This window comes from Megalops cyprinoides, chromosome 7, assembly GCF_013368585.1.
Source record: "Megalops cyprinoides isolate fMegCyp1 chromosome 7, fMegCyp1.pri, whole genome shotgun sequence".
Lineage (NCBI taxonomy): Eukaryota > Metazoa > Chordata > Actinopteri > Elopiformes > Megalopidae > Megalops > Megalops cyprinoides.
The window spans coordinates 25,687,071-25,713,901 of NC_050589.1; the positions used below are offsets into that span (position 1 = coordinate 25,687,071).

The 26,831-nt window shown below is 45.6% G+C and overlaps 1 protein-coding gene across 1 annotated transcript; it reads left to right on the forward strand.

Moving 5' to 3' along the window:
* Positions 1-861: 861 nt before the first annotated feature.
* LOC118780544 (suppressor of tumorigenicity 7 protein-like) lies at positions 862-26,574 on the forward strand. Its single transcript, XM_036533097.1, has 15 exons — positions 862-1,031; positions 1,979-2,061; positions 2,351-2,510; positions 3,013-3,067; positions 5,328-5,443; positions 8,367-8,445; positions 8,618-8,706; positions 9,282-9,382; positions 9,631-9,745; positions 9,971-10,043; positions 10,520-10,622; positions 16,876-17,026; positions 17,711-17,803; positions 18,336-18,475; positions 24,617-26,574. Exons 1-15 carry the CDS (start codon positions 863-865, stop codon positions 24,710-24,712), a joined length of 1,623 nt encoding a protein of 540 aa, XP_036388990.1. The 5' UTR covers position 862; the 3' UTR covers positions 24,713-26,574.
* The last annotated feature ends 257 nt before the right edge of the window (positions 26,575-26,831 follow it).

A 26,831-nucleotide genomic window follows, 5' to 3' on the forward strand; every position in this document is an offset into this window, starting at 1 on the left:
ATGGTTTACTTTGATGTAGTCAAAGAGGATATATATATATGTAGTTTTCGTAAGCCTAAAAGTTGTCCAACATTACTTTATTCTGACGTGTCACGTGATTTCTTCCATCCGACTGTAAAGTAGGCTGTTCAGGTAAACCCAGAATGTAACAAATTAGTAACACACTCTCTATGCAAAGGGGCTTCTGCTACGTCCTCTGCAGTCAGTGATTTTGCAATGTTAAGGCCAGAGGCTCTGACTGTTGACATAAAATGTCTGTCAATTGTTTTAACGGTTGAGAAAAAAGTACTATGACAACAATGTATTTGTGCCATAAATGCTGTGTGTGTGTTTAAAACGAGTTGTTAAGGTAATCGATAGAGTTTATTGCCGTCATTGAGTAGGTAAGTAGGCTATCTAGCTAACAATAGGAAATTTAGTATTTCACTTTAATGAAATGAAGTGCCACTATCTATAAACCGCTTGATTTCAATTATTTAGATAGCTCTAGCTAGATAATATTGGAAGGCCAGCTGAATGGTTAACAACTGTAAATTTTACCTCTAATTAACTAATTAGCTAGCTAACTCCATGGTAATCCCACTAAACATCCCTTACAGCAACATGACATATATATTATTTCACTGACAAAACATGTTTAGTTGCATGAAACAGATGTTCCTTTTAAATACTTACCGTAATTATATTATAATTACATCGTAGTTACATTATGATAATTGTATACAGGGGTTTGCTGGTGGTCTCAAGGGAAACAGGCATAGTATGCATACTACAGTACACCGAGCTGACACTTGCTACTGATGCTGAAAACAGTCCCCCACTATCCCACAATTCTTGTGTTTATACTGTCATCCAGTCGAAAATGGCGGACACCAGTGACAGTAGCTCACAATCTGCTGGATTTACAGACAAATTAAAATCCTGGCTTTCTTGGTCATGGACGTACATATGGGCTATTTGGTTTGCCATGGTCTTAGTTCTGATCTACGTTCTGCGGAGCCCACTGAAGCTCCAGGAAACTCTTGCCACAGGTAATACTGGTAGCTAGCGTGGTCGCTAGCTGACTGGTTTGCATGTCTCGTTGACCAGCTCTGGTTAAATATGAGTGACAGAACTGAGAGGAAAAAGACAGCTCTGTTGAATGTGATTATTTGTATCCTTACTTAGTTTTAATAAATTGGATACTGCTGTTGGGAGACTGTCATCTTCAAGTGAGCTAGCAAGCTACCCCTGGTTATTAAACATTATCCTATCATAGTTAGCCCAGGCTAGTTCGGAGCACACTAGGTAGTTCAATAGTTATCTCACTTTATTATTATTTATTTATAGCCTGTCTCAACGATTTCCTTGATCAAAAAGGGTTCATGCTGGGTGATCGCTAAAATTAGCCGTGTAACTTACTATTCAAAGCTAGTTATGTGTATCGACTTCTATCTTTTATTTTTGTTATTGGCGAAACACTGTGATTGCTCTTTGTAACTCTTAGTAGAGTCGTATAACGTAGACAAGCAGGTTAGCTAACTAGCGTGCTTGACAAGCTGGCTAGCTAAAGCAATTCTAGTACTGCAGCTGCTAAGTTATAATAAATATGTGAGGCTAACAGGCAAATTGTTGCCTGTTCTGCAAGGTAGATGGTATAACGTAAGCTACTTACGGGCTACATGCATGGAAAAGAAACAGCTGGCCATTCAGCCAACCAGCAAAAAGAGACTGAGATATTGAAATATAACTGTCTTCTTCTTATTCATATAAAATGTATTTTCACCACACAGGAATCACGTTTAATCTGCTCAATTTGTTTTTAATGTGACCAAACTGAAGTTGAAGGTTGACTAGGCTAGATGGTCAACAGTCTGCGTATAGAATCCGCCTTAAATATAGAAGCAGTCGGGCACAAAATTTCATTCAGTGAAAACAGAACTGTTTCTGGACCCCACTGAACTTTCAGACAAAAAACCTCCTTTCTCCTTTTTTTCAGCTTCTGTCTTCCTGAACACACTGACACCTAAGTTCTATGTGGCACTCACTGGAACTTCATCACTTATTTCTGGCCTCATTTTGGTAAGTTGCTACCACTGGTTCAGTGAGGGCATTAGGCTCAACATGAGTCTTGTGGGCTAGGATTCTGGGACTGGCTTCATTATACTCTTCAGCAAGGAGCGAAATGAAAATCTGTGTTTGTGGTTCGGTAGCTAACGTAATTGTAGTAGATTAAACCTAATTTTATGGGTATACAGGTCTCAGCAGACGTTGGCATTATTCAGAGGTCTTCTAGAAGGAAAAAAGCTGTTAAATCAGACAATCGGTATTATGACTAATTTATGCTTCTCTCTCCCCTCTGCTTTGACAGATATTTGAGTGGTGGTACTTCCGGAAGTATGGCACTTCGTTCATTGAACAGGTGTCTGTAAGCCACTTGCGCCCTCTTCTGGGCGGAGTGGAGAATAGCAGCTCTGCCGGATTGTTCTCTTCGGTGAATGGGGATGCAGAACCCAGACCAAGTGTTTCAGGTATGACTAACTGACGTTAATTTCACTCTGTTACGCCTTACATACAGTAACAGGCTTTTCTCATGTAATGCCATATAGATTTCAAAGCCAACTCCAAAACATACTTAATATATAATAATATATAGTACTTAATTTAAGTCTGTTAAATGTCAGATATTGGCTGGAAAAAATACACACAAAATGACATGTTATTCTTGGACAATAGTCACAGGAATGGGCGTAAATTACAGGGGGGATGGGGGGGTTGTAACCCCCCCAATAATCAAAACCGGCCAATACAACCCCCCCAAATAACCACATTCATGGAGACCTTAACCCCCCCAATGTTCAACCCAAAGTTACGCCCTTGGTCACAGGTCAGAGACATAATTGATTTATTACTGAAGTGATATTTTTGTAATAACAGTCATCCACAAAAATATGCGTACATGTATGTCTGTGTATATTAAGATGTCTTTATTTCCTTCTTATCTGATGGGTGGTCAATAATGTCTTTTTCCAGAGTGTAAAGTGTGGAGGAACCCATTAAATTTATTCAGAGGATCTGAATACAGCAGGTATGTCTATGCCTTGCTCTGAAATGAATGAGAAATATAATGGTACAGTCCACATCAAAGGCAGAGGAAAGGGTACACAGAGCAGGAAGGCTTTGGATGAAGACCTGTTTCCTGATTCATAGAAACAAGGAAAAAGTGTGGCAGAGCAGGCGTTGCAGACCATTCCCTAGGGCTGTACGATACGGCGATATACAGCAGAGATAAAAATTAGAGAACGATTCAATACTTGATTTTTTCTCAAATATTGGTGATCTTCATCGCTCAAAATTTGAAGGAATATTAGCTGTGGGTATACCACTGTTCTACTAGCATGCTTTTCAAAATAACCAAGTCAATTCAACAAAAACCTTTATATTGTGGAAAATACAGTGATCAAAATTAGAGAACAGTAACCATTGTAGCAGAAAAGAAGCTTACAAATGAAATGTTTGATGGTTACAGCTTTCAGAAATTAGTAGGAAGTGTAGAGGCCCTTGCTTTGAATGACTTTAGCGCATCTGCACCTGCAGAACATCACCAATTTCTCACACTTCTCTGGTTTGATTTTGTTCCTCTTCTTCCAGTCTCTTCCACAGTTCGATAACTTTACTGGGTTTCTTAGCCATAACTTTGTCGCCAATGATCTTCCAGAGATTCTCGATCGGGGTCAGATCAGGACTCTGGGCTGGCCATTTCATTATCTCAGTGTTCTCAGCTTCAAGGAAGCGCTTTACCCCTTTTGCAGTGTGACAAGGGGCATTGTCTTGCATAAAAATTGCGGCAGATTGGGAGATGCTCGCAGAGAAGGAATCGCATGTTGCCGAAGGAGGTTCTGATAAACATTAGCATTCACCTTGCCATGTAGTTGTATGAGGCCCAACTCCTGCTGCAGAAAACATCCCCCAAACCACAACGCTTTCTTCTCCAAACTTAACTGACTTCTTCACGCACCTTGGGTTCAGTCTTTCCCCAGTTCGACGCCAAACATAATGTTTCCCATCTGACCCAACTAAATTAAACTTGCTCTCATCACTAAAGTGAGCTTTGGACCAGTTCTCGTCCATCTACACAACATGCTCCTCAGCAAAGGTTAGTCTAGCTTTTTGATTATTTCAGCTGATGAGAGGCTTGGTCACTGCGGAGTGGGCTTTCAGTCCGAATTCTCTCAGACGGCGAGACACTGTATGCTGAGACAGAACCTTGCCCTGTTCAGCGCTGAATTGGCAAGCAATTCTAGCTGCAGTGTTGAACCGATTCCCCATCGAGAGTCCCCGTATCATCCTGTTCTCTCCTGCATTTGTCTTACGTGGACGACCAGAATTTTTTGGGGACTTGAATGAATTAGTGTCATTGCAAAGCTTCATTATTCTAGAAATCACGCTCTTGGAACAAGCAACTTCACTTGCAATGGCTGAAAGGTCCCTTCGGCCTTCATCCGAACAACCTGCTGTCGCAGGGTTTCAGTCACCTTGGAGCGGCTCACCGTCTTGCAAAACGATTACGAGTGTTGCCAGATAAATAGGGTTTGTCAGATAATTAAGGAAATTAGCACCAGGTGCTAGATTAGCACCAATAACTGTGAAGTTTCCCAAAGTGTTCTCTAATTTTGATCACAGTTCTTTTTCAAATTTCTCATTTAAGTTTTTTATATTGTGATATAGAATATTTTTAAATTATGAAATACGCTTCGACTACATCCCTTCTATTCATGTTGAGATAACTTTAAATTGGGATAAGCAGTGACTTTGAAATTTTGGGAAATGGTAAATTCTCTTAATTTGATTTCTACTGATATACATTATATGTTACGTTACATGGTTTGTTATGTTTTCATTAGCGTTATTAAGCTTTTCATAGTTTTCATTTAGCATTTGCTATATTTTTTTAATGTTAAATCGCTGTTTCCTCAAAGCTAAAAAGCTAGAGTTTTTTAATCGCACCGGATTTAGCATACACGCTAAACGGCTAATCACACCGGTGTGACTGTACGCGCGAAAGGGTTAATTGAAAATTTGCACAAAGTTTCTAAATAAAAGGAGAAAAATAATCAAATATGAGGAGGTACCTTTTATTTGTCAAGCATATATTTCAAAATGTAATAAGAAATAGGCCTTTCCATGTGGTCATTTTATATAAACTATCTATTCTTTGAATTTAAAGAAAGTGTGCTATATCGTGATATGTATTGTTATCGGGATATGAGATTTTGGTCGTATCGCTCAGCCCTACCATTCCCTAGTCATTCAGTTGCAACAAGCTCTTTGCTCTGTGCTCTTCCGAGGTACACCTGGGTGACAGGAAAAGAGCCCTTGACCTATTATGACATGAACCTGTCGGCACAGGATCACCAGACATTGTTCACATGTGACACGCAGCAGCTCCGACCTGAGGATGCCGGTTGGTATCTTTCATTTTTTCCTTTAATCAGTTAATCAACCAAATTCATAAAAATGCATATAAATATACACATTAATACTCGTTATTTTCATTACAAGAACATTATTTCTTTGTTGTGCAAAGATGCCAAGATACAGTATTTTACTGGTTTATTCAAACCAGTCTGTGAGGCTGAAACTGTAAGTATATTATAACTAGCTGCTGCTTAAAATATGTTGTTGCAGGCTTCTCTTGTCCTTCCTTCCCTTCCTTTTGTATTTTTTTGATTTAATCGTTGTGCCTTTGTCCCTATTGGTTGAAATAATATGTGCCCTCCCATAAATTATTTTAATTTCTCTACACTCAGATTAAACAAAAAAATGTTCTTAATGGTTGATGCAGCATTTTTTTCCCATGGACAGATTGAGCAACATTGACTTTCATTGGTTGATTTATGTGGTCCCTTGCACCTGTAAATATCAACTCCCATTGTTTAATTGAAAAAGTCCCTGAAATGCTGAGTCTTAGTTGTTATAATCTAAATATTTGATTCTGTCTCTGAGATTTCAAAATGTCTCTCCCGCCATTTGGAGTGTTAGTATAATATTGTTTGTCAAGCTGAAAGTGTTAGGCTTATTCTTGGAATTATTCTTGTTATTAGACAAGCATAGATATAGGTTTTTAGATATATATCCGTATGCATTATTACTTGACTAATCTCAGTAAATGATTCCTCCACAGCTATGCACATGTGCAATTAGTTGTTACTCAAAGCACGCTGTGCTTGGTGGATGGTGACCTGACATTTCCAGTGAATTGCCTTGAAGACAGGGTTTGCTTGTTTCACTTTCAGCACCATCTGTACATGCCACAAGAAGACCTCCAGAAGATGGTGTCTAAATGCTCTGGCTGATTGGAAGTTGAAATGCTTTCCTTTTGGACAGTGCGCTTAATATGAACTTAAGCCATGGCAGCGTTTTCTTGGCCTGTAAGACACGGAGCGGCATTCCTGTGCTCTGCGCTCAGATTCCCTGGCATAGCCGCTCACATTCCTCTGCCCAGTTCTGTCAGGCTGGATTAAGTCTGAGCAAGGGAGGACACCAGGGTTCACACCAAAGAGCCAGGTTAACACATGCAAGCAGCAAGTGCTCGTTTGACTGTCAGGGACTTAACTGAGCTCTGATGTGGTTTCAGGCAGGAGGAGCAGGCATTGTTAGGAGGGCCAACACCCTAAATCCTATTCCACACCTGAGTGAACCTAGTGGGGTGGGGCAGGCATTCTCACCATGTCTCATTTAGTCACTGAGAATCACTACAGAACTGTGGAGTGTGAGTCCATCTGAGGAACGGTCACTGAATCCAAGCGTACAGAGGGGTGCACTCAGTTTAAGTAAGATTGGGGCCTTGTGTAATGGTGAATATTTACCTCTTAGAATAATGGCTGAGCAGGAAACACACAAACACACACACAGGTGGAGTTGGAACTGGTGCACAAGCAGCATCTTAAATCTGTTCTTGACTGTTTTAATGCACACCCCTAACTGCACACCCCTGTTCTGCTCTATTCATTGTAACCCCCCTGAATTCATTGTTAAAATGTAATACCGTAATGTGTAAAGTAGCTTGAATTACTTGAATGCTTTGAAGACATATTCCATGGCAATTGCATGCTGTTAGTTTTAATTGTTGCATATGCCTGCTGTTGTTAGGGTGAGATCACATGTTGAAAAAGCAATTTATGGACAAATTAATTAATGAATCTAGTCCTGAAGAAATTCCTCCATTGTGCAAATGATCCCCAGTACCTGTCTGGAGACACTTCAGTTACCTTGAGAGGCCCAAGTACTCCAGTTTGGGAACCGTTGCTTTGCAGGAGTATGAATTTACCTGGCTAAGAGCTAACACACCGAGACACATTGATATGACTTAATGTGATTTAATAGGATTTCATCTTGCGAGGGGTTCATCTCCCAGATGTGAGGAGGAGGGGAATAAGATGTGAGATAAAATATGACCTCATACATCTAACAGCACGCGCGAACCTTCTGAAGGGATGGCAGATTTGGAAAGATAGATGGCGTTAAAGAACGGTAAATGTCTTGTGCTGCCCCCCCCCCCCAGGTGGGATGAGGCGCTGGGTTATGTAATCTGGTAATATAGCCTTCGGTTCACGCCCAGCTCAGCTCCAGGGCAGATTAGACAGCAGGTCCCTGTGGAATGGAGGTGGTGGTGGTGGTTGTGGTGGGGGGGCTTGAGATCTGTAATTACCAAGCTGCTGTCCAGGGGATTAACTTGTCACAGAATTCAGTTGTGTGCACTCTCAACCTACCCATCACTGTCCCACTCCCCCTCCCCCGCCCTTTTCGCCCGTTCCCACCTTCACCCCCAACACACTGCCTCTGAGCGCCCCTGCTGAGAGGTGCAGTAGCACCCCACATGTGTGAGCACACTGACAGGCCGAGGGGTTCATGTATGCAGACACCCTGGTGTTCATCAGTTCTTAAAGATGCAGGTCAGGGCTGAGTCCACTGTACTTCCATTGGCAGAGTGGTTGAAGTACCTTTGAGAGTCCTCCTTTTGGCTGATGGTCCTCTTGCTCCACACTGTGTTTTGAATTCAAGTGCAGTCTACATTGTTACTGCATCTAATTCATGCTTAAACTTTTACTGAAGGTCTTTGAGACACATGCTTGTAAAGAGTACACCCAGGTGTAGGGTCTGGTTAGATGTACAGAGCAGTAAGACTCGCGAGAGTTGCATGCCATTGTATGTTACTTCTACAGGAATTAGCCCTCAACTTGAGCAAATTAAGCAGAAATGAAGGTTCTTGGTGTGTGTTAAGGAAGGAAGCATTGTATTGATGGAGATATGTGAGCTTGTTGGTGTATGTAAAGGAAGGAGGGCTTGTACTGATAGGGGTGTTTGAGAAGTTCTCTCTCTGTCAGTGATGCAGAAGGCATGGCGGGAGAGGAACCCACAAGCCCGGATCAAAGCAGCATATCAGGCCATCGAGCTGAACAGCGAGTGAGTATGCCTGTCGTCACATACACACATGCACACATACACATACACTTGCTGTATGCACACACAGAGACACACAGAAACATACACGCATATATACATATACACACATACACTCAGATGTGTACACACACACACGCGTGTAACGTGCAGTTTTGCTCCTGTTGTCCTACAGCTGTGCCACAGCGTATGTCCTGCTGGCGGAGGAGGAAGCCACCACCATCACGGAGGCGGAGCGTCTTTTCAAACAGGCTCTGAGGAGTGGTGAGACCCTTTCAGTACCAAGGACAGCATCATCGGCAGTCTGGACCGCAGGCCTACGCCACAGCGCCAGGCTGGGCCTGTGTGCTCCCAGAGCACGTCAAAAAAATCAGCCCTATTCAGTCAAATGGACCGCTTTACTGCTGCTGCATTTTAACCTAAAACTAGGCCAGTCCGTGAAATGGCAGCACCACACAGCAAATGCAGGAAACCCGGAACAGCTTTATGTCACTACTTCCAAACATAAAAGACCATCCTGGTGAAGAAATAGATGCACTACAGTTGCAAAAGTCTGTGTCGGAAGTGATCAAATGTACGCAAGAGCCAGTTGACCAGATCGGGTATATAGAATGAGTCTTTGTCAGATATCAAACGGAATTGTAACCCTGTGATTAAAGGTGCTGTGATCCTGAAACACCAGGCTGCTGTTATTGGAGCGCTTCTCATTCAGGGTGCCATTATGGACAGAGGTTCCACCCTGTCTGCTGATTCTGTATTGGTGGTAATAGGAGATTCCTGTCAGTTAGCTGTGGCACCTTGTGAATGTTTAATGCTGATACTTTGTCTGTTCTTGGCAGCTGGCAAAGACACCAACGTGCTGGTTTACATCAAGAGAAGGTTGGCCATGTGCGCACGGAAGCTGGGCCGCGTCAGAGAGGCGGTGAAGATGATGAGAGATGTGAGTGGGTGTTTGTTAGTCCCTTAACAGTGAGCTGAGCAGCCAGGCCTAACCAACACGTAGGTGCCCTCAGTGATGCTGAACAATTTTCCAAGTGGAAACCCTACTGAATGAATTGATCGCTGAATGTTTAAGGTCTGAAGCTTGGAATTCAAAGTAATTCACTGTGTTGATTCTGACCAGGTAAGAAAGGTTTAGATCTATGCACAATCCCTCTGCTTTTGTGATGTGTCCCCTCTTTTCTCCAGTTAATGAAGGAGTTCCCTCTTCTTGGAATGTTAAATATTCATGAGAACCTGTTGGAGGCCCTCTTAGAAATGCAGGCCTACGCTGACGTTCAGGCAGTCCTTGCAAAGTACGACGGTAAGACAAACAGCGTAAACCATCATCAGCCGTAAACCGTGCATAAACACCAAGATGACTTCATTTTTGTTACACATAATTTGTTTATGAAATCCATTCATGAAAAAAATGAATAAATAAATATTAGTATGCCCGTTGTTTGCTTTCCTGATTGTGACAGACTAATACATTGCTTTCCTTCACGAAATAAAGGTACTTACTTGGATTGCCTAACTGTTGTTCCAGATATAAGCCTACCAAAGTCAGCAACTATATGCTACACATCAGCCCTACTCAAAGCCCGGGCTGTGTCAGATAAGTAAGTACCATGCCCTCTGCTGAGGTCACTGGAGGTCACAGGTCTCACAGGGCGAAGCCCAGGGGATAAACAGACTTCAATCCCCCTCAAAACTCCTTCAGTGGGTTTGATCAAATGTGTCCATTTCTTGCTCACAGTAGAAACTCAAGTAGTCATTTGGATCAGTGTAAATGTGTTTATCTTTGGTTTTGGAATATATCTGTATTTTCAAGTGTGCTACAACATAGGCGATAACAGTCACTTTGTAAACATGTGATGTACCAAGCACTTGCTAGCTCTTCAATAATATGAAGCTAATTGGGAAGAACCATTCACTCCACATGTTGAACTGTATAACAGGCCTCATTATGAATGCGCAGTACCACAGGGGATATTGTCATAGTGCTTATATATTATACTAAAACCCACTGACACAGCTGGAACCTCTAACCTGAAGCTTAGGACTGAAGCTGATCACCCCGCTGCTATCCTGCCAGGTTCTCCCCAGAAGCAGCTTCGCGACGGGGCCTCAGCACAGCGGAGATGAATGCAGTGGAAGCCATCCACAGAGCTGTGGAGTTTAACCCACACGTGCCAAAGGTCTGTACCCGCTGTGCCTTTTCTGCCTCGCACCACCAGGTGTCGCTCTTGTTACAGAAAGGGATGTATATGAATGTCTGACAATAGGAGTGACAGCTGCATGGCGAAGTTGTATCCCTGCGTATTTAAACAAAGACAAAGTGTTGGAATAATTTTGAGATGTTAACTAGGTTTTCTTTACTGCATTTGTCTTGGCTGTCCTTGTTTGTTAGATAAGCTAAAATTGTTTTTCAGAGTATGTATTTTATGTATGTATGTATTTTTCACTTGCTGCTTCTCGTGTCGTGGCCATGTGCAACGCAGCACCTCATAATGCAGTAAATCTGAGTAGGTATTAGGCAGGAGATCTCCTGCAACGGGCGTTTGGGTTCCCAGTGTGTAGTCCCTGCCATGCGTTAGGGGCGCAGGGTCTGGGATTAATCTGGGAGCACTCAGGAAAGCGATGGGTGCTCTGTGTAATGAATAAAACAGGCTATCTCTCAGGCCAGGAGAGAGGAGATGTCTTGATACTGAGCAGGGAGGTGAAGGGGAGGCCAACCCCTCTACGCTGACTTTAATGTCCTGGAACTAATTTGCCCGGACATGCAGCGGATCCATAGCACCCCTTAACTGGGGGAAAAGAGCACCACCTTGCCTTCCTCCCCCAGCAGACTTTCCCAACACCAGAGCTCCGGCTGTCTGTTGTGTAACGTCCTGGCGGGTCGGCGCGGTGCATCTCTTGGCCCAGGGCGCAATCGCTCTTCGTCAGCGGGACGCCGGGGGTTGCCAGCGGCTAACCCCGAGGAGACGGCGAGATCGGTGCGTTTGGCGGAGAGCAGCCACCCCGGCGCCCAGGTCAGTGTGCGGACAGAGTTTTCCGCCGTTGCTAAATCCTGGCCCTGTGTACTGCGCCAGGCAGCGCGGACGTTGTTCTGGAGGTCGAGAGCGAGGCGAGGGCGCGCGGGTGAGGTCCACCAGGACGAGACGTGGGGAAAGAGGAGGTGAGTCTCGGCTGGAGCTCAGGAGAGCTGCTGCTATTGCCACTAAATCAAATCCGCTCCACTCTGCACTCTCAGCGAGTTCACCGAGGCGATCCACTCCACACGCACCTGTGGGTAATCACGGTCCCAGTTCCTGTCTGGAGTCACGTTCCTGACTTCTCCTCGTCCGTACTCGTGGCCTGTCATGTCTGCTCAGCTTGGACCGACAGGCCCCTGCTAGTGGTGTGCTTCAGGGGTGGGGGGGGGTTGGGGGGGGTGAGGGTCAGAGGTCACAGCAGTTGGGCCCGCCGGCCGCGTTTTCCTGCGTGGGCCCCTGAATGGACAGCTAAATCCCCACAGTAACCGCTTCCCACGGGGATTAGCGCAGGACGCCCGGTGCGGCTGGGAGCACAAACCATCAAATTCCTGGCGAAGGCTGTGAACACACTGTGAACACATTGCCCTGTTTACCCTGCCGGCATGCCCCTGTTCCCCGCCCTCCCCCCGATTTTAGAATGTGTGTGAATATGCTAGTGCTGCGGTGACTCACATCAAAAAGAGGACGTCTGTCCCTGGTGCTTTGATCTTCTGTGAGATGACACCACACCCCCTGTTTCCGTGTTTGTTTGTTTTGCCTCTTTATGTGCACTCGCCGGACATCCCATAATAGGGTAGCTGTCCCCCCCGGCACCTCCTACCCGTCCCCAGCTGCCCCCCAGCTGACTCGTAAACAGAGCCGGCCGCACTACAAGGTGTTTATCCTAGAGACAAACATGCTGGCCCACAGAATGCCTTCGCTCTCGCCTTCCTCCTACCTACAACCTTGTTGTGGAAAATAAGAAAGTTGAAAATAAACTCATCTTTTCAATGGGAAGCTGTCCAAACCAGTGCTCTTTTCTTCGAATGCTTCCCGTGTCCTTGGCGGCTCCGCTGGCCCAGAATGACCACCGCCACTCTTTGGTGTGGCCTGTAAGACTTGCACACTGAAACATGCTGTATATGAGGGGATATGTGTCTTCCACAGGTGGCAGGACTGAGCGGACTGTTTTGGTAAAGGTCATTAGCCACTTTACACAGGATTATCTGTTTATATCAATTTTGAGTTTTTGAAACTGGATCCGCATAAACCTCCACTAATCCTAATTTTATTTGGATTTTCATAGAATTATGGAAAAAAATCCCACTTAATGGCCTAATAACATTTAGATCTAACAGAAAGGACCAAGAGAATGCGATAAAACACCTGCAGAGGAGGGGGATGGGGGAGCAGGCGATGGCGTGTGCTTTCAGATGAACTGGAGATGGGGCAGCAGCGTTCCTCTGATCTCCCTCATCGATAGAATCCCGTCTGTGGTTAGTGGCAGGATTGTGCCCTATCCTCATGACTAATCGCAAAATGAGTGATTTTGTCCTGAGATTTCCTGATGAGATCTCCCTCTCTTGTGGCTGCCAATCAAACAAGGCCGTGTCTTAGACCAGAGAACTCTATACAGATTGTGTGAGGATAGCTGTCCTGCTTGCTTTAGCATAACCAGTACTGGATAGTGAGCTTTGAGACTCTACATAATGTGAGGTGCTCTGCTGGAAGGGCTCTTTCTGTGCAGAGATACCTCCTGCTCCTCTGAATGATCTCAGTATAGCAGCCTTGTTTAGTTTTGAATGGGGCAAGTAGACGGCAGCCATTCCCTCATCCTCTGGGACTGAGGGACTCAGTCTGGCCTCCGACCCTCATACTCAGTTCCTTAGGTCATCTGAGGAAATGGCTGTCTTGGATGGACCCGATGGTGAGGTGGAGAGATGGGGCCTCATCCTGAGCTGCCAGCTCCACAGCAGCAGCCCTCGCGCCTCTGAGCTGATCCCAGGTCAGGCAGCAGCACATCGACGCGCTGTGTACGTGTATGCAGAGGAGCAGGAGGACCTGTACCATCTGAGAAGGAAAAGGCAGTGGGTGCAGAGGGTGTGCACTGGCCGAAATTTGAATCCCCGTGATGCAGATATCAGCGCTGTCCTGAGGCCCACCTGTAGAGGGTGACTGTCAGTGGAGGTCTGCAGACCACTTTACTTTTTGTAAACAGACAAGGCCACCTGACCTCCCCGCACAGCCCCACTGCTGTCAGAAGGGGGCAGATTTATCATCACCAGATTACCAGGTAATGGGGAAAGGGGGGATGTGCCCAGCTGCAGCACTGTGTTGTAGAATGGAACCAGCAGTTCTGCTTCTAACCACAGCATCGCTCTGGGCCGAGAAGGGTTACGTTTGGCCCCCAGGACCCGCCACACAGGGGGACAGTGCCAAATCCTCCACCCTCCCAGCTGTGGAAGAGAAACAGAGTCAAACTCCACTGCGCCCCTGCGCCCCCGGCCCCTCCTTTCCCGACCCTGTCCGTTCTAATAAATCTCTTCTGGGGGAAAGTAATTGCCAGGAGAGGTTGTGCTGGCCCACTCTTCTGATCGAGTGCCAGGGGAACCTGCCTCACCCTGACTTCATGAAGGCATGCATCGTCTTGGCTGCTCTTACCTGCTGTCTTGCTTTCCTCCTCCTTTTATTTTGTATGAGGCAAGAGAATTGTCTTGCTTGAGTCTGTCTGTGGTTTTAGAGGGTGGCAGTGTAGCATAGTGGTTAAGGAGCAGGACTTGTAACCGAAGGGTTGCCGGTTCAGTCCGCACTGGGACACTGCTGCTGTACCCTTGGGCAAGGTACTTAACCCACAGTTGCCTCAGTAAATATCCAGCTCTGTAAATGGATAACATTGTGAAGAACTGTAACCTATGTAGATTGCTTTGGATAATAGCGTCTGCCAAATGAAATGTAAATGTTTTATGCTGCGAATGAAGACAGGAGCTGTCCATCAGACGTTATCCGAACGATACAGTGATAGGACAGCTGAATCCCTTTCATACAGGCGTAGCTATACCCCCCCATATCGGCATGCTTGCAGTCACTTTTACCTTGTACCCCTATGCTTCTGTCTGGGCCAGTTTCATTCATATTTACCCTGAAGTGGTGCAGTCTTCTGCTGGCCCCTGTGGAAGTCTTGAAGCATGGTGTATGATGTTGATTGACGGGTTGATTGCACTTAACAGGTTTTGTTGAGTTGCTTGCTGGAAAAAGCACTTAATTGCTGTGGGATGTCGCTGCATGTCTTAGAGGGTGCTTATATGTCTGACAAGCAGTTTTGTGCGCTCAGTTTCTCTGACTTGAGTAGCAGGTCTATACTGTGAGCAGTCGGAAGGCATGGCTCATAATGTTATCGAAAGAGGTCGTAGCAGATGTTACCAGAAATGTCATCCTGTAGATAGAACTGAGAAGCATAGGGGACTTCTCTCTGAGAATTAAATAGTGTTCCATTCATAGAAGGCGCTTCAGAGGAGACAACGCCTTGAGGATCCTTCCGGTTGATTTGCATCCCTGTTAATGAACACTTAGCAGGACCTGGTCATATACCATATGCACGTGTTGCATTTTAACAAGGTATTTCAGTGCGATATTAACAGCTCCATACCCAGCCTTGAGAAAAGACACGTTCCCTTTGTTGAATACTGCACTGTTTTTGTTCATAGAAAACTGTACTCTACTGCTTTGAATTTTACAAAACATACTGTGTAACTGGCCGCCACTGCTGCCCAACCTGTGGTTATCCGCGGTCTTGACAGGCCAATTTCACGGTCTAAGTGGTTGAGGGCATCCGTGTCTTCGTGCTTGTCACTACACATATTGGAGTTACGATGGCAGCGATCTACCATTGTGTCATAGGCAGAAGATTAAGATGGGAGCGAAGCCTATGTGTTATTCTGGAGCTTATGAACACCCAGAGATGAAAGGGGGACATCAATGAAACTCTATCCTGCCATCAAAGAGCCGGTGAGGGGGGAGGGGGAAGTGAGGCGTGACCCTCTCTGTCATCGCCTGCACAGTCCAGCCTCTCTGCACTGCCAGGGATGCTGGGAAAGAGGCCTGCCAGTCCAACATACCTCATAAGATTCCTCCCTCATCACAGAATGTGTGTGTGGGTGCTTATGTGTGTGTGAGGACTCTTGTACCCAAGTTTTCATGCTAACATTTAAGAGTGAGATTGCATTATAAAAGTGCAATAAGATAAAAGTCAAAGGCAGTCTAATAAACTAAAATGAATTCTTCCTCTCCAGAAATCTGTAGAAAGATGCAGAAGTAGGCAACAAAAGGACGGGGATGGGACAGCAGAAGACGGTGTGTGCTTTCAGATTAACTGGAGATGGGGCAGCAATGACTTTTCAGACATTGACTACTTTTGCCTGCTGTCCATATATTACAGGTCTTCATGTGAGACCTGTTGGGAATCACAGCGAAACAGAGAAAACATCACCTGTGACAAAAGAAAACACTAGTCTGCTAGTCTCTTTCATTGGCTGGGCTTTTACCCCTTTCCCCTGAGTCTGGGTACACCCCTTCCAGACGCGGGATTCTTTGGCTGGTAGAGGAGCTCTGTCTTTTGGGTCTGGAGCTCACTGGCTGAGGTTGACTTCCCCAGCTATGGGCCCCTGAGGACGTCTCTCTGGCTGCCAGAGCAGGGATGGGGGGTGGGATTAGAGGGATTAGGAAGCCTGTAACCCTCTCAGAGGTGTCAGGGCTACAGGCTCAGTGTAGGAACAGGGCGTTGGGTGGGGGTGGTTTGCGCACTGGAACCTGGGTGCCTACCGTGGAGGCAAGAAGGTCATACACTGCCCAGACACAGACAGGATAAGCGCAGCAGCTCTCCGTATTGGTCCCTCTTCACGCACATGGAACATTATTTGATCATTTTTGCTGCATTTTGTCAGAGTGGGAAAATACACCCCCTAAGATACATTTTGTCTGGGGAAAACTTAACTTTCACAGGTGCAGGATGGTTAATCAGCCACCCAGACACCAAGTACTGCCAGGCAATAGGCTGTAAATACAGAGATTGTGAGAATGTCTATTTGATGAATAAAAATAAACCCGTTAAATGAAAGCAAAGTATTTAAAATACTGGTTAATTGGTCTCCACCTTGTTTAAATTTGTGTTTTGCTCATTTTTACGTTTAATGAAAATTTGGAATGTTGATATATTGTAAAATCGTTGCTCACCAATGTGCAATTCTTAGCTGGATCAACAAAGTGTTCTTATGTGATTCTCAGAGGTTAAGTTCTCGTTCAAACACTGAAAGCTTTGCAGTGATTGAAAACCACACTGAGGCTTTGTTCTCGAGGTGACCTGGAGATGCTGCCGTGCTGTCATGGTGCCACAGCTCGCAGAGGTGTGTGTGACCGCAGTTCCCTGTTTCTGTCTCCGCAGTACTTGTTAGAAATGAAGAGCCTGATCCTGCCTCCAGAGCACATCCTGAAACGGGGGGACAGTGAGGCGGTGGCGTATGCCTTCTTCCACCTGCAGCACTGGAAGCGGGTGGAGGGAGCCTTAAACCTGCTGCACTGCACCTGGGAGGGAAGTGCGTATGACCACTTCCTGTCTGGCTGCCCACTACAGCCTTGCGCTGTGGCACAGTATAGTCATCTAGTGTATACTTAGTGGGGCTGGGCGATATAGCCGTCGTGATATATATCGAATACCTATTTTTAGCGCAATAAAAGCTATCCCCATATGTTTTTTCCCTTTATTTATACCTGATGCGGGAGCACACCTCCAGTTTTCAGAGGCCGTGTGAAATGCTTCTGGGGGAAAAAACGCTACTCGTATCTATTCAATGTTGATATCACAGCAACAGCACTATGCTGCTTCCATGTGGTAGATAGAAACACATGGCTACAACCATAAAGAGTGAAAACATATGCTATGTGTTTTTCAAAGCTAATAGGTAAGTTAACCAACATTTTTCTGCCCGGGAAGCATTTCACTGAACTTTGAAGGTGTGTTCCCGCATCAGGGAAAAGGGAAAAAAATACGGGAAGAAACCTAACGCCACATACCAGGGATTGCTGTTATTGCACTAAAAATAGCTATTCAATATATCGCGACAGCTATATTGCCCAGCCCTAATACTCAGTAATTATAATAATAATATTATCGTTATTTTAAGGTTAAGCATATTTATGTTTTGTTTTGAAAAATGCAATGGAGGTAAAGGTGGTGTCCAAATTGATGGTTGAGTCCTCTTGTCCTTGTGTTTCTTCAGCTTTTCGGATGATCCCATACCCCCTGGAAAAGGGGCACCTGTTTTACCCCTACCCGGGCTGCACAGAGACAGCAGATCGGGAGCTGTTGCCCTGTAAGTGCCCCGTCATCCCTAAATTTGCCCACAATCCACCGTTCCTGTCAGAGACACATCCAGACTCACACTTAGTGTTCATACAGAAGATGAGAAACTCAATCTCAGTTTTTATGGTGAATCGGTCTTACACCAATCAAACTAGATTTAATTTCTATCTTTAAGCTGAAAAAATAATATAGTACTCATATCAATTTTCTGACCATGTGGAGGACACAATAGTGTGACATCTAAACCTGTTTATCCATGTGGTGCATATGCTGGCTAGTCATGCACCAGATGCTCATATCAAAAGTGCTTGCAACGTTAGCCTTAGTGCAGAGATGATACTAAATCATAAATGTCCAAATCCAATAGCAAGAGTCATTAGGGCCATAGTAGGTGCAAATCCGGCACATTTTCTCACTGAGGATCTAGCCGGTGATTGGGTCTTACAGGCCGGATGTTAGGGTTCATGCGTGCTGCCGTTGCTGTTGATGTAGGAGGTGCTGCAGTTCTAACAGAGTGGTGGTATGCTGCTCCCTTTTTCCAGCATTCCATGAGGTGTCGGTATACCCTAAGAAAGAGCTGCCCTTCTTCATCCTCTTCACTGCGGGGCTCTGCTCCTTCACCGCCATGCTGGCCCTCCTCACACACCAGTTCCCCGAGCTCATGGGCGTCTTCGCCAAAGCCGTAAGTACCACCCACATCCGCCCTCACTCTGCCCTGCAGCCTCCTATTGCACCAGCAGGAGGCGCAGTTCAAAGAAAGGAGAATTTTCTGAAGACCGCACATGGAGAAAACTGTTTACATCTGCACTCTTAAATAATCAACAGCAGAGAAGCCTGGATTTGTATCATAATCCCCAATGGTATTCTACCTAGCTGCAAAAGCTTCCTGATAATGAATATTCATAAGCACCTGCCTGTCATCACCTATGTTGAGGTGGATTTTTAATCCTCCTTGCCCTGTGTACCCTAAACTGGAGGTACCTGATGGGTTGTATTCTAGTGGCTTCTTCAGGTCTCTTTAAAAGACTAACGATTCCAGAATAGAGGGGAGTGGTTCAATTGTTCAAATTGATTCAATGAAGCCAGTAATTAGTTGAATCAAGGGATTTAAGTGTTCAGGTGGAAAATAAACTTCCTGGCCCGCAGCCCTCCAGAAACATAATTGGACACCCTTGCCCCGAAATGTTTTCGGAAGAGCTGGGCCTCCTGTTGATCGCTGACAATTAGGCCAGCCATTTGTTATGGTCACAGAACTAATGTAGGTGAAGTCTGGGCCTTATTTGGGTGTTGAGACTAAAATGTGCCCTAGATTACTGTGGGAGAGAAGGGGGAAGGGATAAATGAATTAGACTGAATAGAGTTATCCATTCACTGTATGAGCAGTTGGAGCCCTACAGGACTGAAGTTACGGGACGGCACTTGCAGCGCACATTGCAGGAGACTGTCTACTCTAGTAGCTGAGTACACTACTAGAATTTTGAGAACGTGTTTTTAGAGGTTTATTAGTCTTTAACTTACACTTTATATGTCCCCTAACACAGTGCAGATCTCTGGGAATAGGCTGCATGAAACGATATTAATAATTAATATTAATGTCCTCAGAGTTTTAGTTACACAGCTGACTCAAAATGACATAAGACAGATCTCTGAATGTGACATATTCCCTTGCTGGAAAGTGATTTTTTTTTTTTTCATTTTTGCATGCCTGAGACTGTTCACTGTCGGTCCTTCCCGCTCTCTCTGTGGCTGGTGGTTAGCATTCTCTGCTGCTATTCACTCCACAGCAATTACTTCACTTACTGAGCCATCCCTGCAGCCAGTCCCCAGAATGCATCTGTTATAATTAATGATCACATTTCCACACGCACCCCTTTTAAAGGAGGCGGACAAGGTTTTGCAGCAGAGATAAAATCAAGTCTGGCATCAAAGCCTGCTCTAGTCTGTAGGAGAGAGAGCTGTGGGTTAATTACAGTGAACTGCATTGCTCCTAATGCATTCATCGCTCTGGCCTGCTGGCGTAAGTGTCTATCAGTGCTGGGGATAGCAGTCTGCATCAGGTTTGACCAGAGTCTAAGCGGTTGGCTGCCTTGCTGTTCAGATTGGTATTATCTATGTTCAAGGACCCACTTTCCAGCCGGGCTGTGCTTGGATCTCAAGTGCCACTTGTCATATTCTGGGTGGGGAATGTGTTTAAAGGAATGAACATACACATGCACACACATGCACATGTGCGCGTGCATACACACACACACACACACACACACACACACAGCCCAGTCTAAACCCTCTGCCTCTGGATTGAGCTGGCCAATCATGAGTTTCCCAGGCTTGTCTATTGAGGTCCAGGATCTGCAAAAAATCATGAGTTGGAAAAACAAAAATCGGTCCCGATTGCAACACTACACCGTCCCAGACTAGCCGGGTTCTCTCAGCACTTCTTCACTGCTGCGTCCCAAAAGCTCGTGGGTCCACTGGCCAGTGAGCAGCGCTGCAACCTTTTGTTCCTGTGATAGTGCATGAACCTAACACGAGCATCTCTGAGTAATGCTTACTGCCTGAGCCTTTCTCACACATGCAAATAGGTTCTAACCTAGCCCAGCAGGGATGCATTTCCTCTTCTGTGGTCAGCATCAACAAGCCCCCATGATGGAGAGCCAGAGCACATAACTGTGCACCTCCGCTCATGTTAATAGTAGACATGGCTCTCTCTCGCCCTCTCCCTTTCCCTCTCCCCCTCTCTGTCTGTCTCGCTCCCTCTCTATCTCTCCTTCTTTCTCAGGATGGCATTGAGATAAATGCTGCCAGTTTGATTGAGCATTTGCCCATCTCTACTGAAGTGTCCTTTCTGAAGTGAAGCGCCTCTGCAAAGTCCGCTTATCTGCGCTTATCTGAGTCTCCCTCTACAACCTGGACACTTTGTAGAGCTCCTCTTGTGCTGTCGGCCTTCCCAAAGTGGTCTGACCACAGTGCCCTGCTTCATTGCATCTCAGCTTATCTGTGTGTCTCTTCAGAGGGACTGTAGGCTCTCAGGGCTGCAAATCCCTCTGCTCTGAGAGCAGGAGAGGCTGCTCCAGAAGGGGCATGCTGAGGTGGGTCAACGCAACAGATACTAAATTAGCGTAGCCACCTGTTTAAATGTGGATGCTTCACAAGTGGACCAATCTAATAACTTTGCAAGGCAGAGAATTCATTCTTTCATTTTTTATTTTACAGAGTGGAAGGTTTTCTTTTGTTGCGGAGTAAAGCCTCCTGAAGTTATTAAGTTACTAAATTTTCTGCTTTGTTTGCAAGCTGAACTTGAGCGTGGGAAGTCATGAATGAAAAGGTCATTAGTGACTTACTAACAAAATACTCTGTTGCAGTCTGTTGCATTAATAACTGGCAAAACCACATCTTTATTTATCTCTTTGAGTCCTCATTGAAGCACTTAACTTACATATTCACACCTCACTAATACTCCCATTAAATGCTACTTTACTTTCAGCATTCAGTTTGTTTTAATCTTGCTGAACAGATGAGATTTTACGAGGCAATTTGAATGCAGTCGCCATGCAAATACATTCCTGCTGTCGTGCTGTTTTTTGTTGATTACCATGAACACCATTGGGAGCATTAAAGCACACTGGGGTTTTTTGGCCTTTTTTGGATAGCCTTGCTGTTTATTTGCCTTTTCTTTATGAGGTGCTCTTTGCAAAGCAAAACATTGGGGGGGGGGGGGTCACAAATTCCTCTGCATAAGCAGCGCCGCAAAAAACAAGAATGTGGAGTGGCGGCGTGCGTGCAGTGTGTTTTGGGAAGCGCTCCTGGAGATAGCGTTTTTACTGCACGGCCGAGGGCCTGGCTTTTGTAAGGATCTAATGACTGCACTGAGGGCCTTGAGCACATGAGGCAAAGCAGAACCCCCCTACTAAAGCAATTACAACCATGTAAATTGGACCCTAAATGGTGGCGTGGGTATGACCTGACCCTGACCCCTTAATTGGGGGTCTCTCCTCTTGCCCATTTTGTCAGTCTGAGGTCGGACAGCGAGAGGTTTCCAAGGCATTCCTCGCTCCCTCGTCTCGCTGAAGAAAGTGGAGAAATTGAGAGAAAAGGAGGTGGCGGGGCAGCGGCGGGCATCGCCTAAGTGCTATTGATTACATTGCTGAGGCTGCGTTCATTAAAATGCACTTAGGGCCGCACTCTGAGGCAGTAAAACCCAGCAGAAGTGTCTGATTGAATGGGCCAGGTCTTTGAAACTCTCCTCTTGTCTTACAAGGCTCCACTAGCATTAGAATTCAATCTCCCTGGGAGATGAACATTCCTGCAGAAACATCATCTCCTGCCATGTCCAGCAGAGCTACTAAGAGCCATTGGAGGGAGAGGAAATGAGGGAGAGGGGAGAGGAGCCTTCACATGGATGGTGTGCACGTGTACAGACGTGCTGGAACTCGTGCCTTTCCTGAAACATGGCTGAGGAGGAGTGTGCAAGGTCAGGATCCTTACCCCGCTGCCACGCCCAGCGTGTTGGTGTGACATTGCTGGTGACGTGCCGCCCCCAAACAGCAGGCCCTCCTGCCCCCTGACAGCCCTCTACAGGCTGTCGTCAGTATTGTAACAGAAACAGAAGGACAGGCTGTGTCAACCCCCTCTCTTGTACAGCATGAGGCAGCTTTGAGACAGGAGAACAAACCTTCACACAAAACATATAGTATTGTGGGCCATGAGCATTGTAAAAGCAAACCTGTGAAATGGCATCTCTGTTGTGCCCCGGTTCAGTCAGGCCCAACGTGGGCTGAGGGGCTGGCAGGGGGCAGGAGGGCCTGCTGTTTGGGGGCGGCATGTCACCAGCAATGTCACACCAACCTGCAGCAAACACAGACAGGCCTTATCTGAGGCAACCACTGCCATTTCTCCAGTTTGGCAAAGCGCATTCAGAAGAGGACCGTGCTGTGCTGCTCAGTGGATTTGTATGCTGTGATTTGTATTTTATTTGGAAACTTAGCCTGAATTTTTACAGGGGCAGCAGTTTTATTCTGTGTCTGTAAAACATTGAGTGGCTATTTCATTCATGTCAAGTGTTGCCAATGAAAGTGTTATGTTACTGATTGACTGAAGTGTAGATTAGAGAGGCAGGAGCCTCTTTGTGTGTCTCTTCTCTTTATGTTTATTTTTTTTTGTTTTTTATGTTTTATATTTTAATGTTAATGGGATTTTTTTAAACAGAAACCCAGCTGTTCTCCACCCAAATCAATACAGCATATCCTGTAGAAATGTGTGGACTATAGACATTAAAACAGAAGCCTATATTTTATATCATACCCCCAGTATTTACCACATATGAAGTGTGCAGTAAGACTCATATATATATATATATATAAGCTTTACCCCTGTAACCAATCTGGAATCCGTCACTTCCAAGAGGAGAGTATTGCTAGTGTTATTGCCTCGAGCGCTAATGTAGTTGCTTGTGTTCACACACAGTCTGTGAGCTAGTGAGGTTGAGGGGCTTCGTATGGTCTGAACTTTGATAAACAATGTGGAATTTTGTATGATCCGAAAAGCTTGTTTGCTCAGACGCAGCGTGGCAGGCCACCCCCCAAGGCTGCCCCCCTGCTTCGGGGATGAGCGGATGTGTTCGATCCTGTTACACGAGGCCTACACAGGCGTTGTCGTCTCGAGGTGCTGTTTATGTCTGAGAAGTGGACATGTGTTTATTGAAATGTTTATCGGGAGGCCTGTCTTTTCAAAACACACCATGTTTGTCTCAGAAGAGATGTTCATTGGGCTTTCACTTGAACCCCAGTAGGCTCTCTCAGGTGGCAAAAGTCCAGTGTCACTGTGAGCTCACTCACTCACACACACACACACACACACACACACACACACACACACATACACATGCATCTATGTACCTCTGCCTCTATCTGTGAATGCCTCACTTCTACAAACCCCTGCTATTGCCTTCGGTTTTTGTGTCATATCCAGCTGTTCAGCTGAGAAATTTATGGCTTCATAAACACATTAAAGTCTTGTTTATGGAAAAGTAAACTCTCTGAGTTTAAACATTTTTGAGATGTGTGACTGTGCGCCAATTTGAAGTAGCCGGAGCAGTTAAACGCCCTGGCCTGCTTACAGGGGCCTAGCAGAGGTAAGAGCAGGGGAGACTCCTCCAACTTCTACATTTCGCTCCCTCTGCTGGACCCCTGGGGTGAGGTGCAGAGAGCTTCGCTCTTCATTAGAGGTGAAGGGTTCTTCCGAAAAGTCCGGCCTCCATAAACCACGGGTCAATGGTTGTACATTCCCCGCCCGCCCTAACCCCGACCTCCTGCCGTGATTCATGGGAAGAGCACGTCCTGTCGTATTTCAGAGTACCACAGAAACCTCTAGCCGTGTTCGTCGGCCACAGCTCTAGACAAGAAGCAACTGTCCGCCGCAGGCACGGCCAGCCAGTCGTATTTGTCTGTGTCGCCTCCTCTCCAAATTGTTGCGTTGCTACATGCGGCCGATTTGGGGTATATTTAGCTCCTCCTGGAATAGACGCGGAAGCTGTTGAGAGTATTTACATGACCCAAACGAACAATGACAGCTGTAGTATGCTTGCTCCAGAGGTAGAGAGAGCTTCAGAGCTGCATCGTAGGCCCCAGCTGCACTCAGGAAGGGGCTGGTTTAGTCAGGAGACAAAGCAGCAAAAGATGGCAAAACACTGATGAACTTTGAGAGAGGTGTAAAGTCAAACCTTAAACTGTGTGAAGGATGTGATAAGACTGCCACGGTGAAGATGAGGAGGAGCTGGTGAGGATGCAGTATGCTGAGGACTGTGTTTGTGCTCTTCTCTCCACAGTTCTTCAGCACCCTCTTCGCACCACTGAGCTTCATCATGGACAAAATGGAGAGCTTCATGCCCTCTAGTTTTTGGCATCAGCTAACTCGGATCTGACACCCCTGGTCCCAGTCACCATTGATGCCGCACCAGGCAGCCTGCCGTCCAAATGGCCCCGCCCACACAAAGGTTTCCACTTCTGTCTTCCCCCAGTGACATCGCACTCATACCCATACCTTACCTGTGAGGACAAACGGATGTCTCCTGGAGGGATGCTTTGATGCAGCTAGATTGAGTTAAAGATTTTTTTTAATAGGAAAACTCCATAGAAATGATCACGGATCCCAGCACCCTGGCTGTGTTCTGCCAGGGTAGGGCTGGGCGTGTTGGCCATGGTTCCCTAATCCCTCCACTCTCAGCGCTCTGTGACATGTGTATGTATGGGAGGAATACTCTCACTAGATCCTGTGATCCTGCTCAGGTGCAGATGTTTCCATGGTGATATGAGCCTTAGGTACACGCCCTATAGCGTTTACACCAAGTTGAGGGAGAAAGGGAGGAAAAACAAAAAGAAATGAGAAAGAAACATGGATTTGGATGGAATGTTATACTTCGAAATCCCAAAATCTCCATTGAAATGCCTTTAAACAATGCCTTTCAGTTTGTGTCTATGGCATGCCTAATCACAAATTTGTTTGAAGAGGGTTGAAAGGAGGAGCAATCTCTTAACAGAGTTAATTTATTGACATGTGATGTAAATTCTGGTGTGGAGATTAGATTAGATTAGGTCCTTTAATGAGGATGTTTTCCACAAAAAAGAACACGGTTCAGGTGAAAAGATAACAGGGAAGTATAGTAGCCTACTGGATAGACTTGTGCAGCTCCACAGTACAGTCAGTTGGACTTCAGTACCAAACAACCTCATATACTTTCAAAATGAGGCGTCAGTATTTTCTTGAATTCTACCTTTAGTCAGTGTGGTCTTGTTAATGTAGGTTTTAAAGACAGAGAGGGCCTGGATGTATGGAAATGGGGGATGAACTCTCCAACCACCTTCTACAGATTGAGATCTATAGATTCTACATGCACTGTGTCATCCATGTTCAACATCACAACCAACACAGCTCTCAGAGAAGGCTTCCCAATTTTATTTTATGATCAGTGATCTCCTAATGGAAAAGAAGTTCTGCTCTGTGTTCACTCAGCTACATCATTACTCAATGTCAGTATTACATCTTAACACCGTGTCCCTGGTGTTTGGACACATTTTAAGCAGGAGGCAATACTGTTTAACACGGGGGTCCTGTTTGACCTTATAACCTTCAGAGCCATCAGGCTTGCAAAGTAAACTAGATAAATTTAAGTCCAAAACTGATCTGAGAACAGACAGAGTGCTAGCACAGCTTCCTCTTTAAAATGATGTATACCCAGAGAATGTGTCACATGCTGTGTAAATCCTGGGCAAATTAGCAAGTGAAGAAGTGAATGTGTCATGGTGAGACAGGTTCTCCACTTTAATGAATGCAGGAGGCCAGTGGCCTGACCCAGCATGGAGGTAAAAGCCAGAGTGGAGGAGGGAGATTGATGGTGCACCTTGAGTGCATGTGTGCGTGCGCACCCGTGTGTCTTCCCCCAGACTAATCTTCCCTTGTGATCTTTATGATATAGGTTCCCTCCGGTCTCTGTTGCATCTTTTCCACAACACCATTTTGTCAAGGTATAAAACATCCCAGGACCGAGCTGACTGAAGTCATGAGGAGTCCTGTGTACATACTCCTCCTCCTCCTTTACTCTTCTCTAGTTTCTGCAGGTTGGAGTGGAATGCGCAGACCTACCTAATTTATATGCTTTTGAATTCACAACAGATTTTTTCTCCAAGGCAGGCCAATCACGTACAGCTGTGGCCTGATTGGGCAAAGGGCCTGTTCACACAGGATCAAGTTTGCGTGCCCACTTTGCTGATTCCAGCACAGCCCTTAATCATCAGACAGAGTGTTGGTGCTGAGACCGAAGGAAAACAACTGGCTGATTTGCTCTGTCTCCTATAGTTTAGCCCATACACTGCTGTGTGTTGGCTGATGCTGCCCAAGGGATGTTATAGCAGCTACCTGCCTACACAGGTGTTGCACAAAAGAGGGAGTGTGATCTGCAGTAGAACACGAAGCAGGAAGTGTGATCTGGGAGGGATCACAGAGCAGTGAATGTGATTTGAAAGATCATGAGAATGTATACTATC

Bases quoted from the DNA above. Each gene is read 5' to 3' on its own strand.
- LOC118780544 (XM_036533097.1), top strand. From the start codon at position 863: ATGGCGGACACCAGTGACAGTAGCTCACAATCTGCTGGATTTACAGAC. The intron at 10,623-16,875 runs GTCTGTACCCGC...CTGTCTCCGCAG, and splicing joins TTAACCCACACGTGCCAAAG to TACTTGTTAGAAATGAAGAG. The intron at 17,027-17,710 runs GTGCGTATGACC...GTGTTTCTTCAG, and splicing joins GCACTGCACCTGGGAGGGAA to CTTTTCGGATGATCCCATAC.